Source organism: Gallus gallus, chromosome 5, assembly GCF_016699485.2.
Source record: "Gallus gallus isolate bGalGal1 chromosome 5, bGalGal1.mat.broiler.GRCg7b, whole genome shotgun sequence".
Lineage (NCBI taxonomy): Eukaryota > Metazoa > Chordata > Aves > Galliformes > Phasianidae > Gallus > Gallus gallus.
In genome coordinates this window covers 49,000,260-49,015,269 of record NC_052536.1, presented here as the reverse complement: position 1 = coordinate 49,015,269, position 15,010 = coordinate 49,000,260, and the positions used below count along the sequence as shown (strand labels likewise).

Below are 15,010 nucleotides of genomic sequence, written 5' to 3'. Positions count from 1 at the left end.
GTAAGACTGATATTAAGAACTTAATTTAAATTCAGTGGAATGCTGGAGAGACTGGTTTGATAAGCCTGCAAATAGCTGTGTTCGTAAATGTGCTGCAGCATAATGCGCTTCTCAAAATTCTCTAGATATGGAAGACCATTTACCCATACATATGGTACTGCTGTAATCCAAGGGAGGAATGACAGAGTTGTGAATAAGCAAAGTCTGATCATTGTTCAGCAGCAATAACTGAGTTGTTTACAAAACTGGTATTTCTAGACAGTGATGTTATCAGTGCTGTAGTGTGAGAAGTTAGTGCCATCAGGAAGGCAAGGAACGTGCCTAAATTGCAGTCTGCAATAGCCACTCATGTTTGTAACCTAAGCATCAAAATATTCAGTATGTAAATATTGTTTCATTCAGCTGGTTTTTATTGGGCAAGTCTTCTTGGTGATCATGTTGTGATTGTACATGTTTATTGATAAGTTTTGCACGTCAGCCAAGCAACTTGCAGTTGGCGTGAACAACAGTTAGTTAACAGTTAGTCAGCCATGCAAATTAAAAAGAAACCTGGCTGCCATTGTGTGATATAAATCTCCTTTAAGCAGAACAGGAAATAAGGAAATCTGAGAAAAGTGTCCTTGGAAAGAACAGAGTGTAACAGCTATGGAAAGGGAAGCATTAGAAGCAGGACAAGGGGAAATGGTTTTAAGTTGAAGGAGGGAAGATTTAGGTTGGATATAAGGGGGAAGTTCTTTACCAAGAGAGTGGTGAGGTGCTGGAACAGGCTGCCCAGAGAGGCTGTGAATGCCCCGTCCCTGGAGGAGTTCAGAGCCAGGTTGGATGGGGCCCTGGGCAACCTGGTCTGGTATTAGATATGGAGAATGGCAGCCCTGCCTGCATCACTGGGGTTGGAGCTTGATGATCCTTGAGGTCCCTCCCACCCCAAGCCATTCTATGATTCAATGATTACCAGCCTAAAACAAATTTATCCTAGGTTCCCCAGTCTCCTTCAGGCCATCTATTAGGCCATCTAATTGATTATGAGATCTTTTTAATAGCAACTACATGGTTTTTCTGTCTCAGTTTTGCATAGTAGTGCACATTTTCAATAAGGCTTGCTTGTTAGGGGATGGGTTGTCTGTCCTGACTACTCAACTGCTTACTGCCTAGATTTAGTACTTTGGCAACAGCAAAATTGTTATTCTTCTGTTTGCTGGCACTCAAACTTGATTTCTGAAAAAGACTGAAGAGAGGATTAATCTAGAAATCCACAAGCTAAGAACACCTGGATGGAGTTGTTTTCTTAGTGTTTTAGGGTATTTCTCAAAGAGGATCTGAAAGCTTGTTATGCATGTTCTGCATTCTTTTATCATCTTTTTCACAAGACAGTATTTTCTCAAAATAAACATGCTGCAAAGATCTTCACTGGAAGAATGGCTATTTGCTTTCTCTCAATTCTTGTAAGATTCTTCATCAGTGTCACAAGTGCAATTTCAATTCCATAGCGTGAATGACTGGCTCCAAATTGTTCCAGTTGAAAGACTGAAATTTTAGATAGATTATATCCTAATGGAACTTTTTATGGGCTCACTGAAGCAAAAGTGCTTTGGATGCTGTGTAGCACAGGCTGTTCATTCAATGCTAGTTGAATCATTTCATGTTTATAGAAAGGAGAGCTCATTTCTCTGGATTATGTGCTGGCCTCATTATGGTCATTATTATGGTCATGCTCATGACTTTCATTTGCAAGGCAAGGTCATAAGTTAAATTCACTTGGACATCCATCATGTCCAGAAATTACTCATATTGGGATCTGGAAGATTGGTGAGTGGAACTGTGTAACCATTTAGACAAAATTTCCCAATACTATTTTTACGTCAAAGTGGAATCGTTGTTTTTATCATAGGGATTTTGTGATCTACAAGGCAAAGAGAAGGGGGATTGGCTGAAGAGAAAGGAGATTTATTGCTATGACATGTATTCTTATGTCATTAACATATATACCTTATAATTTTAGCACACAAAAATTTTAGTTCATAAAAAATTATCAGCACTGAAGCTTTCAGCACTGTAAATGCCTGTGTAACTGGAAGTCTGACTTGCTCTGTGTGCAGTGAAACTTGTTCAGTTTCTCTCTTACTCTCTTTCTCCTATTGTAAGTGATGGGATTAGTTTGAACTAGTTTGAAAGTTACCTATGTAGACAAGGTATGCCTCCATCTTTCTGTGACATGGTGTGACATAGTAACATGATTTATGTCATTTGCCAATATTTGTTCAGCAGGTTGAATTAAATGCCATCTGATGTATATTTGTTCATTGTTTTTATTTTCTTAAGTAGGTTTATCATGCTAAAATCAAACACGGGATAGATACATACCAGATTTTAATGTATTTCCGTTGCCATTGATGGCAAAGCAATAGAATCACTAATTAAAGACATGGCAGAATATAAAGAATGTCCATCTGACATAGGCAATTACTTCAATTTTCAATAATAACTTTCTGATTTGATGATTTGACATAGATAAGGTCATTTTGGAGATACAGCGCATGCAGGAATTTACTTTTTTTTTTTTTTAAATCAGCTAATTAAAACTTTACTGTGATGTCTAAGTATGTTCAGAGTCTCCATATGAAGCTGAATTTGAGAGATGGACTTAGGAGACAAGATCAGTCATGTAACCATATCATAAAGGAAAGCCATATGCATTTATAAGCTTGAACTTCCCTTCTTATATTTGCAGCTTTACAGTTGTTTAGAGATTTATATATATATATATATATATATATATATAAAAATAAGAAACCTACATATTTCCTGAGACAGATATTGGTGGTGGTGAATTGCTGAAATAGTTAATTTGTTTTAAAAAAATCAAATATTAAGAATTATCAAAATAAAATATCTATTTTAAATAATGAATTCACTATGAAGATTAACATTTTTTAAAAAAGACTTTTGGAAAGTTATAACTGCTGTGCCGTGTATATAAGTATATATTGTTATCTCATGTCTCTACATATGTTTCTTCAAGTATGACTTGACTTCTATAGAGAATATTTATATTTGCTGTATTAGCCCCATCTGGTGAATTCTAACTGCATTGCAAACCAGACAGACTTCATGCTGAACTCACATGTTCCAGCTCTTAGGTGAGTGGTGGGACATACAAAGAGACCCACATTCCCTTCTCTCTTTGTCACAGTAGCAATAGTGCAAGCACCAAGGAGGAATCCTTGTTAGTATAGATTAACTAGTTTCTAAGCTTTTCTTCTGTTTTAATGGATTCATCTTGCAAGTTATGGTACTACTATCTTCATCTGCATTCACAAATATGAACAGTCCTATAATGCACTTCAGCTATTCACAAACAGATGTATCCTCCTTTTCTGTTCTTCAAGTGCACTTCAAGCTGAGATGATGTGTGACAAAGCAGAGTCTGTTCATCTATCTCCACTGCTTCAGCAGAAGGTTTAGTTTTAAGTTTATTTCTTGGACACAGTTGTGATCCACTTTGTGTAATTGAGAAGGGATGACAGCCATCAGTGGGTTCCTTTCAGAGGAGCTATTAGTGGTTCTGGGCAGCTTGCTCTCAGTGATTCTCCCTGAGCAGGGGGGTGGGATGAGATGACCTCCAACACAGTTCTTTCTGTCCTTAACTATTCTGTGATTCTGTAAGTTTAGCTTTTACACAATGATATATATTTGTGCAAGACTGATGTAAGTCAACATTATTTTTAGTATGTAGCGTTTTACATACTTGCTGTAAGCATAAGAGTTCTTTTGAAGTACAGAATCAGGATGTTTGTTTCTAGATAACAAATGAGAAGGCTGTTTGCTTCTAACATATGGGTTAGTAAACCCAGTCAGCCTTTGATATACAGTATGTCAGATTAATGCATGCTAAGTACTCGTCCAACTGGAAGTCTAACTTGCTCCATGCTTGATAAGTCTTACTCAGTTTCTATTTACACTCCCTCTCCCACTGCATGTCTAAAGCAAGTGATGGACTTATTTTAAAAAGTGTGACTTGAAGGTTATCTACACAGAGTAGACTGTAGAAAAATGAGTGATAACAGTCAATCTTTTACTGCCAGACCTAGCTGATGAAGATTAGTTGCTCTGCTAAGGCAAGTTGAAATGTGACTACAGTAGGTTTCTTTCCATCAGTTCCCTTGGAAAATTCAAACGTAATCTTATCGTAATATTCTAAATCATTCTAGATAGCCTAAACCATAATGTGTTCCATTTCTTGTCTTCTTCTCACAGCTGTGGCTGGAGAGAACTGTGGACAAAACAGCACTAGCTACTGGTGAGACATAAGGCTCTCACAGCCTTTGTTCAAAAAAGGTGAATAAAGGAGACTTTAAATATACCTTAAATAGGAACATTAAATAGAAGCATACCCTAAAAGGGAACTCTACACATTTAGATACTTTCAGAAGTAGTTACCTTTAAATGAGCAACAGAAGGGATTTTACTGTCTGGTGTGTCCTTTCAGTAAAATGTGTTTCCTTGCAGTCTTATTCTGACTTGAATGGAATATTCATTATACCAGCTAGGCCAGTATTTCTTATTCTCCCCCAAAATCTCACATGTGTTCATTAAATTCAATTACATCAGAGCATTCCAACACAGGTCACATTTCTGCTAAGGAGACTGAGAAGAATCTCCAGTGTCTGTTTTTCTGTCATAACAGTAAAATTTAAACTCTGTAATGTCCCAAAATGGAAATAGGAAATTAATTAGTGGTAATAAGCCAAATCACATGATTACTTTTCTTGTTTTATGACACAACCTGACTACATAAAAAAGTTGACTAAATTCCTCCTGATTAAACAATTATTCATCTTATGCTGCCTTTACCTTAAGCAAGAAATTAGAAATCAGAGAATGCAAGTCCAAAATATAAAGTATTAATAATACATCTATAACGGTAATTATGCTTTTCTGTCTTTCACTCTCAAAACATATATCCAAAATTATTTGTATTTTTCCAGTCAGTTTAAAAAGTCATAAGCCACAGTCAAGTTTGTATGTATATACACACAGTGAGTTTTCAGTCCCGTTTACCCTTATTAGCACTAAATCTGCACAAACTCAAGATCAGCCAGTGGATGAAAAGAGAAAGACTTTTGCCTTCCAGGCTGCAGTAGATGCTCATCAACACTTTCTACTTCAAAAAGGAAGCCTTTTGGGGGGAGCCGTTTTGCAATTTATTGGATGCATTTAATCTAGATATGATTGTGACTCAGCTAGTAAAATACAGCTGAGTTCCTACGTATAGCCTGAGGATGCTCAAACCTTCTGATTTTGTTTTTTTCTGAAGAGAATCAGACTTCTAGCCCTTATTGATCTAGACTAGCCGAGTCCTGGGCATGCCTGACTCAGTGAGCACAATTGTATTCTGACCATCATGTAGTCAGGCACAGGACAACTCAAGCTGACTCTACTACTGCTGCAAATTCTGGCACTAAAGCTTTCATAGAAACATTTATTGTGCTGATAGCTCTGGGACTAGTCTGTTTGAGCTTTGATTCTTCTCTGCCTTCCTGGCTACAGATGTGACTGGGGTCACAAAGCAAAATGATAGGCAGTATGTAGATCACCTTCAGTGCAAGGCTCTCTTGCTGTCATTGTTAATAATGATAAATGATTGTGAATTGAATTCACTGTTCTCTGTCTAGTAGCTCATTAATGTCAAGTGAGTATGTTGCAGAACAGCCGTGGGAGCACAGGTGCACAATAGAACAGTAGTTCTAACATTAGCAGCAAAGTTGCCCTGGCTGGGTAATAACCACTGACTGAAATTCGTATAGCAAGAGAATAAAGATAGAATCACACATTACAACACTGCTGCATTTCAGTTTTAGTAAGTCTAACATTTAAAGAAAAAGGTCAGCTTAATGAACTTCTGCTATATCAAATCATTCTTGAAGTGCATGTATTGCTGTATACTGCTGCACTTCATCAGGATTCTGAAAATTGGGGGAAAGTAAAATGCTGTAATTTCTGCAGTTGCTACGTTTATTGGATCACAGAATGGGTATAAAGCATCAGTTCATCATTCTCAGGTATATTCTCATAGATTTCATAGCAAGAGAATCTTGATCCTTAATTTCAGAAACAGTTTATGTAAACTTTCAGATTTCATTCAGGGGATACTTCTGTGCTGCATAACAGAGATTATCTTAAATCCTACAGAAGACCAAAGACATCATTTGGAAGAATGGCAAATCAAAGGAATTGTGAAGGGGCATTCTCAATTCATCAGCTATCCAATTACACTCTCTGTAAGTGTCTTGTTTGAGATGCTAATAGTACACACTTGGAAACACCAGTTGAATACCTAATGTCCTTGCAGCATGCCCAGATGCTACTAGTACAGCAGTAACTAAGCTGTCTTTGTACTGTTAGCATTAATGTTTACAAGAAAGATTCAGTATTATGTTTGTGATAATTTCTGGATTTTTCTTCCTGATGATCTCTTTAAGACAATTATCTATATGTTTATACTTTTTACAAGTCTAATCTATATATTGCTCTTCTCACTCAGCAACTCAGAGGATATCTTATAAAACTAACACTAATGCTGGTGAGTATAGTCAGATGCAGCTGGTACTTTTGTTAAAATCTGGACTATTTGACAATGAAAATACAGATTTGTAGCTGAACATCCTAATTATGTGAGTAAAGTAATAAACTTTGAATATATATCTTATACTGATATACCATAGAGCTGTACATTTATGGCCAAAGAAGAGGTCTGGTTGACACTGACCAATGTAGTAATTATGTCTTTTAAGCAGCAATTTTATGATTTTAGCTCCAAAATAGTTCATGAATGAACTCCATGAAATGCAAAGTGGAGTTGGAAATATTTCTCATATAACCTATACCAACCCATAGTCCTAAAAAAGCATTGACATGCAGGGAAGACAGTGAGGATGGAAATAACATGTAAATTAAAGAATAGAACAGGGATGCAAATGCAGAGGTTTCTAGTGAAAATAACAGACCACTGTAATTTTCCATCTCAGACAACTAAGGAGAATGTAGCCAAATCCTCATGGTTATATTTGGTATAGACTCAAAACTGCATTTCTATCAGATAAAAAAAGTTTTAAAAGTTCTACAGAACTGTGGGTAAGGGACAGATATTTCATTTTGACCAAATGATCTGAGGAAATACAATTTTAGGTAACTCATCACAAAGAGCAGCTGTGCCCTGGAAAAGTAAAAATATGAAAAATCTCTTCTAATATCCCAGTCCTTTATTGCTCCTTCTTGCAACTCACCTTTGTAGATCTACTCTAAAAGAGCAAAAGCAAGGCACAGAAAATGCATTTGATCATTAATTTTGTATAGTTTTATTTTATAATAAAGAACTGTTCTGGTTAAAGCAAAGTTGCCATTTTTGTTTTAAACACTGGAGAAATATTTAAAGTAACTTAAATTTAACAAAACAAGCTTACTTTCACTATTCCAGACATATCCAATCCAGATTACGTGGAGATGTAGATAACCTGGCCATTCAGCATCTGAAATGATTTTTTTTTTAGTAACCTGTGGGAGGAAAAACAAAGGAGTCAGAACTATCTACTGGCAAGTACCAACCAGCACTGCTCTGATTTACAAATAAACTGGTGACTTCTAATAACTCTAGTCTGTCCTACTTTTATAATGTAAAGCACTGTAGAGCAGCTGCATTATACTGACATTCATATTAACGGGCTAAGAATACCCTTGGCTCATCTGACTGCAAAGCAGGATTTCAGTATAAATGGCAAAGTTACTGCAGGAGATTTGCCTCACTGTGGCAGGAAACATCACTTTGAAAGTGATGAAAACTGACTTTCCCTGTAATTCACCGTGCCTGTTTCCTATAGCATAGCCTACAGATTAATTTATGTGTGGTTAATCAAGAACTCATACAGTTCTGGACAAAATTTCTCAAAGTACCTATTCATAGCCAGCTTTAATCAAGATTATCTTACTGCTGCTATTCTTTTTTTGGCATTCTTTGGAGAGAAAGCTGAGATTCAGGGCTGTCCTGTTTCCCTCTTTCCCCCTAAGAAAGGCATCTTTTGATCTGACACAGAAGAAACATAACATTAAACTGCACATAAACAGAATGTTCATCATGGATAGATGTTGAAGACTTAACCCATAATTACCTGCAAGTAGTCCATAATTACAGAAGAAAATCTATCAACCAAGTGCTACAGATTCCTGGGACAGATTTAAATCAATTTCTTTTTCTTCTAAGTATAGAATGTGAAAGTAAAGATGATCTCCTAAGTTTGAAATACTAAAGACAATCAACTCCATGACTTCTGTTTTAAGTGCTAACAATGTTCCTTCTGGAACTGAGCTTGCACATTTTTTACATTTCTGTCATTTCTCAAAGCTTTGTTGAAACATGCATCTAAACTATAACTTCTGCTGTCATACTGAATCCAGCTTTTATAATCTGAATATAAACAGGGAAAAAATATCAGGTTATTTCCACGCTTCTTGATAAGGCTCTGTTGTTATTCTAGTGGTGTGACTTTCCCACCACCACAACTTTTAATATCTTCATGGGAAGTCCAGACTTTTGTTTGAAGCTTCTCAGTCACACCAGCTGCTCTTTGGAAGAGGCTTTTTTGTCACCAAGTTTTTTCTCCTGAGTCAGGATCTATTGCAACTTAGGCCCATAAATGGAAAAAAAAAATCTTAACTGTAGATAAATTAAAGCTACAGCTGTGACCGTACCTCTTCTTACAAAGCTAACATTCCTGTTTCTGATTGCTTTTTGCTTTAAAGGCGTTCTGATGGTTATGGTGTTCTACCGTCATTCTCCAAACCATGTAAATATATGTAGTGGGTTTTTTTTGTCTCATGCTGGACAATGACAACACACATTTTAGAAAGCAGGTACTGCGGTCCTCTTACAGTGCTCTGAAAGAGCAGAAACAAATAGTGGGAAGAAGCACTTGTAACCCTGTGGAAGGATGTCCTTTGTCCCTATGTTTTCATAGGTATAACTCTAGGTTTGTACGTATAGTCACAGCTAGGAAGTGCATCACTATGCGCCGGTTCTGGGAAAGTGTAAGTCATAATATGGATATATGGTGTACAACTCCAATACAGTATTTCTTTTTCCAGTCACAACAGAATGCAAAGACAGACCTAAAATATTAAATTATACTGATTAAAGTCTATTTATTTTGTAACAGACAGCATATAAAGTAATTTATGTTAAGATTAGACAACCATGCTGAGGCCTTTCCACATTCCATGCTCATTCTCTCAGCCTTTCTATGCAGCTGAGCTTTTATAAGTTACACTTGGCATGTGTTAGTACTGGAAACGTTGACTGCTGTTATAACCAATGTATTCTTCTTGAACAGTACAAGTCAACTCAGAATTCCTTCTGAGAGCAACGACTGACTGTTGTCATACTCTAACGTGTACTTCAAAAACCATAAACTGTTAGAAGAATGATGCCTGTTTCCATACATGTTGCCCTTGTTCCATACAATTATTGCTGCCACCTACAGTTCAGAAGCACGACAACATTTTAGGAAGTTGTTTTCTTCTCTGCCTTTTAAGAACCCTTCCACAACAAGAACATTTAAGTGACGACTGATAGTATTTCTGGTACAAATCACTTCTTTTGTGACCTAAAGATCATCTCCCAATAAGACATGAGAAAGTAGAAAACAAGACAGCCTAATGAATAGTGTTAAGAAAGCACAGTGTTTTGCTCAGCCAGCAATCCCTAGCCAGCTTTCCATCTCATTATGCTAACGCAGGTTTTACATGCATAATTCCATGCGCTAAAGAAATCCAGACATACATTTCCACATCTTTCTACTTATGTCAGTTTTCTGAAATCTACAGTATAGGCGATTTCAATGCTGCAGTTTTGTTTTCCATACGTAAAAACCCTGAAGCACTGAGATAACATGACAAATCTGTCTCAGAACTCAGACAGAATTAATTTCAAAAGCACTAAGACTACAACATCAAGCACTCAAGAATTACTTAAATGCCGGAATTAAAATTCTCTATGCAGATTTCATTTCATTTCTTTGTGGCTTATAAAAATAATATATAAAAAAAAGTCTTATTCAGCAACACCAAAGAAGCCTGTGGGAGAACCAAGAATAAAACCCAGTTTTCCTGAGTATTATTTCAATGCTTTGAATATTAAATAATTTCCAGCATGCTTTACTTTGTTCTTTGTTAATTTTTAAGTTCAATAGAACTTTATAATTAAATCCTCTAATAAAATGCAAATGTATCTAGAGAACAGGTATGGGTCTTATCCTTAGGAAAGCAGCAAATGCAAGACTGCCACCAGCCCCCCACCAGCTTAGGCCACACAGGGACCCATCCAACCTGGCCTTGGGCACCTCCAGGGACTGGGCACCCATAGCTCTATGGGCAGCAGTGCCAGGGCCTCACTGACCTCTGAGTAAAGAATTTCTTCCTAACATCTAACCTAAACCTCCTCCCTTTTTAAAGCCACTCCCCCTTGTCCTATCACTATGAGACTGTTTAGCAAGTTGGTCCCCCTCCTGTTTATAAGTTCCCTTCAAGTACTGGAAGGCCAGTTAGGTCTCCCTGGAGCCTTCTCGAATTTTATAGTATGTGTTGTTGGTATGGAACAGTTTTGCTTTTAAAAGACCTGGTTCTTCAACATTTGGTTCAAATCTGAACCAAATCTGAATTGCTCAGATTCCGACAAAAAAAAAAAAAAGGCAATGATTTGCTTCAACTGAGTATTGTGGTTGTTGGGTTTTTCTTGCTTTTGCATTTACAGCAATGTTTGAAGTAGGAAATCTCAGTGAATAAATGGCCGGTTCCCCCTGTTATTTATTTTAGTACCATAAATTCTGGGTACAACATCTGTTTAAAAAAAAAAAAAAAAAAAAGAGGGGGAGAAAGAAAAGGGAAGAATTATTTTAGTCTAGTTTCCTAAGGCAATGAAACATGCTGCAATGTTGTTGTCGTCCATCAAACCCTTCTTAGTAATCTTGACTTATTTAAGCAATTCATAGAATCACGGAATCACCAAGGTTGGAAAAGACCCACAGGATCACCCAGTCCAACCATCCACCCATCACTAACAGCTCTCACTAAACCATGTCTCTCAACACAACATCCAAACATTCCTTGAACACCTCCAGGCTCGGTGACTCCACCACCACTCTGGGCAGCCCATTCCAGTGCCCGACCACCCTTTCAGAGAAGTAGTATTTCCTAACATCCAGCCTGAACCTTCCCTGGCGCAGCTTGAAACCATTCCCTGTAGTCCTATCACTAGTTACACGAGAGAAGAGGCCGACCCCCAGCTCACTACAACCTCCCTTCAGGTAGTTATAGAGAGCAATAAGGTCTCCTCTGAGCCTCCTCTTCTCCAGACTGAACAATCCCAGCTCCTTCAGCCGCTCCTCATAAGCCCTGTGCTCCAGACCCCTCACCAGCTTTGTTGCCCTTCTCTGAACACAATTCAATTAAAGCTAACAAAGGAATAGAGATCACAGAGATGTTGGAAGTCCTAGAAAATGAACAGATGGGTAGCAGAGATGCATCCCCTTGTAGCCTCTTTTGAAGGAAGGTGCAGGGGCATCCAGCTTCATCCTTGCTGTCTGTCTAGCCTAAGAGCTGGGAGGCAACGGCTGGCTGCTCAGTAAGCATGTGTGCGGCAGCCACAGTATGTGCTGCTTCTTGTCCAGGCAGTAAATCAAAGGATAGATGGATTTGGGGCAGTGAAATGGCTAGGGGATGTGGAACAGAACAAACCTGTGTGTGAATGCACAAAGAACAAAGGACTGGAAAATATCAGGCTTCAGCAATTCCTCCATTAATAGAACTGTTTGTTAACACATGAAATTATACTAATCTCTCAGTTAAGAAAAGGGAAATATTTTGAACAGATTTTCTCCCCAAATTAACTGAACTGGCAGAAATCAAGTCTGCAACATTTTAGCCAAAATCTGAAGCAATATGAAACTGTGATCATTTAAAATAGAAGAACCACGGGAACAAAATGTCAGTCTTCACCAGCACTCATTGCATAACAGAACAAGAATATAGAACTGTTCAAAATCCCTGAAGAAAGTATTATCTTTACACAGGCACACAGGGATTGGTGGTAAGCAGAGCTCGCAAAACTCGGATGATTTGGTATGAGATTACTTTTCCTACTGGTTTTGTCAAACAATTTTGGAAAGAAAATACAATTCAGTCTGCTTTTGAAAGCTAAGCAGCTCAATCACAAAAGAAAAACAGAATTATTACCTCAGTCATGTTGCCATCAGACCGTATGAAGGCCTGCGATCCTGGGCACAAGTAAAACCTTGCACTGGTCTTCACATGCTTAACATTCAGTATATCCCTAAATCTGAATGACAGAATCCATGTTAGTCAAGAGTTGAGAAAGTAAAATATTTACTTATGAAAAACATGTTTAATATTTCGATAAAAGTGGCAATCTTAAAATTTTGGACATGTAAATAATTTTAGTAGGATATTACATGAAAGAAAAGTACTGGAGAGATGTGCAAAGATGGTAATAGTCCAGCAGTTCACTAAAATACCTCAGTTATTTTGATCCACATACGTGTTAGGAAACATTCCAGTTGATGGGAACTGAAAAGAGCTTCAGCCTAAAAGGTATGTCCTATAGAATGTATACTACATCAAGACAACCTTTCATCTAAGAAAAGCATGAAAGATACACTGGGTATAACTGTCACACTTTATTACACAGCCTTTAAAAGCCATTAAGCTGCTTTAAGGAAGCAGACAAGTAAAGCAGCTGAAATACACCTGAAACCAGTCACTGTGCAATGAAAGGAACATGTTACACTCTAGAAAGGATATCAGAATGTATTATTCTGTAGACTTCCATTCTCAAGAGAAAGAAAAAGTAACGCATTGACAGTAACTGCAAAATCAGACCCGAGGAGTAAAGCAAAAACACAACCAGTGTAAGTACCAAAGAAGTGAAGTGGCCTGGGTGGAACCGCGGAACTTTCTAGGCTGGGCACTGGCTGAAATCCAGCTTTCTCAGAGGCTTAGAACTGAGTAAATAACTTCACTCTCACCGTTTGATTTCTTCTGTATGCAGTCCAGCAGCTAACGTTACACCGTCTTGCATTATTGTTGACACTACAATTAATTTTTCTTTCTAATTAAGGCCATATTTTGGTCCTCTGTTTATGTTGCTCGTATAACATCTCTGCTCAGAAGGGCAAGGTCCTCTAAGTCATTGCACAAGTGCAGATCCTGATGCAGATACTGCAGAAACTGCAATGAAGCAAGCTGTAATTTTAACTCCTCATCTGGTTTTGAACATATACTTAATTTATCTTCTCGTTTGTCAGAGAAGATAACAAAAAGGACTGAAAATTCCCTGAAAGACACAGCTCTAAAACAAAGTCAAGCCTGTAGGCCCCATTTCAATCAGATATTTGTTTAGGTCAAACTGCAGAATAAAGGATGCGAAGAACATCAGACTCAGCTTAAGGACCTCCAGTTAGATGCGTTCATAGAGCTAAGCATTGTCATATCTAACTCACAGGGTGTGCTACCCAGCATAATTTAGGATGCTTAACTGGAATAAGAGCAGGTTATGCACATAGAAATTAGATTCTCCTGTCAGTCAGATGCTGACCTAGATAGCTGTTTGGAGTATGTCCAAAAGACAACAAAAATGCCAAAAAAAAAAATTGGACCTAGGATGAATTTCCTTACAGAAACAGCATCCTTTTGATTCCTCAAATAAATAAACGGCTGTTCTTCACAAAAAGGAGATTCTCCTTGCAGAGATGCTTCCATCACTGAACAATTTTAACATGTACATTCACTTGGTAGTATTTATATCCCCAGAAGTGGATCAGCTCCAAGAGGAAAGTTTCAGAAGCCAGTCTGGAACACATGTGATGCAGATCCTTCTCCTGAGACACAAAAGGCCTGCATTTAATGCCTCGCTCCCGATCAGGTCGTTCGGGATGTAAAAATAGCCCCCTTGCAGAGCTGCTCGCTGTAAGGAGACATACACTTTGATCACAAAATGGAGAAAGGCATGCAGTCTGATATTCTCACTGAGAGGTAGTAAAGGCTGTGCACAGCCTGGGAACCCCAGTGGGTTTCAGGCCTTGGGATCTAATAAATGCAACAGCAGTGGTATCTGCCCAGCATCTGCTGTTAGAGCTCAAACCCTGAGCTAACTGCATTGCTATGTAGGCCTTTTGAGCTTCTTGGAATTGCTCCCTCAGCTCTTTTTATCCCAAACAAGTCTATGTACTGAGAGGCACAGCCTTGCTCAGCCCTTAGACCAATATCTGCTGTGTGAGCAGCTGGTCTGCTTTCCCCATTAGGCGAAACGCTCCACACAGCACCGCTGTGATGTGAATCACGCAGCCGGCCCAGCCCGACCCGGCAGCCCCAGCCTGCCCGAGGGGAGCCGCAGCCACCTGCACAGCCGGCTCAGTGGGAGCCGCCCGGCGCACACACAGTTCTGAGAGAAGACGGGGCGGCTCCCAGCGCACACCCCGCTTCTGGGCTCTTTGGAAGGCGGGAAGAGGGGGGAGGGGGAAGGGGGGGGAAGCGCAGCAGCTTCTAGGCCCTTCTGGAGACCGCGCCAGAGCAGCGCGAGCACAGTCCCTTCTAGGACGTTCTATAAGGAGCAGAGCCGCGATGACATCACCGCCGCTTGCACAACCGCCCCGAGGCCGACCCCACCTCCTTCAGCGGCCACCCCCGCACGCGCATGCGCCCGACTCGCCCCACCCCTCCCCGGCTGCGGGGCCGAGCGGCCGCTTGAGCGAATAGGGAGCGCGCGCACCGCCTCACCCCCCAGCGCACGCGCGGAGCCCGCCCTCACCCCGATGACTGAAGTAACGGCAAACGCCCGCGCGAGCCCCGCGCTCTGACGGTGTCCTTTCGCGGCCGCCTGCTATTGGCTGAGCGAGGCTCGGCCCCGCCCCGCAGCGGCGCTCTGCCCCGCCCCCCCACCCCCTCCCCC

The 15,010-nt window shown here is 39.4% G+C and overlaps 1 protein-coding gene across 1 annotated transcript in view; it reads right to left on the bottom strand.

Annotated features, from left to right (window-relative positions):
* WDR20 (WD repeat domain 20) overlaps positions 1-14,515 on the bottom strand; it is a 61,722-nt gene extending 47,207 nt beyond the window's left edge. The window contains exons 1-3 of the mRNA XM_040701269.2: positions 12,980-14,515; positions 12,280-12,382; positions 7,461-7,551 (exon numbers count right to left, since the gene is read on the bottom strand). Of these exons, the coding sequence (XP_040557203.1) occupies positions 7,461-7,478 (18 nt within the window). The 5' untranslated portion in view covers positions 7,479-7,551; positions 12,280-12,382; positions 12,980-14,515. The remainder of the gene's footprint in view (positions 1-7,460; positions 7,552-12,279; positions 12,383-12,979) is intronic.
* Between the last annotated feature and the right edge of the window lie 495 nt (positions 14,516-15,010).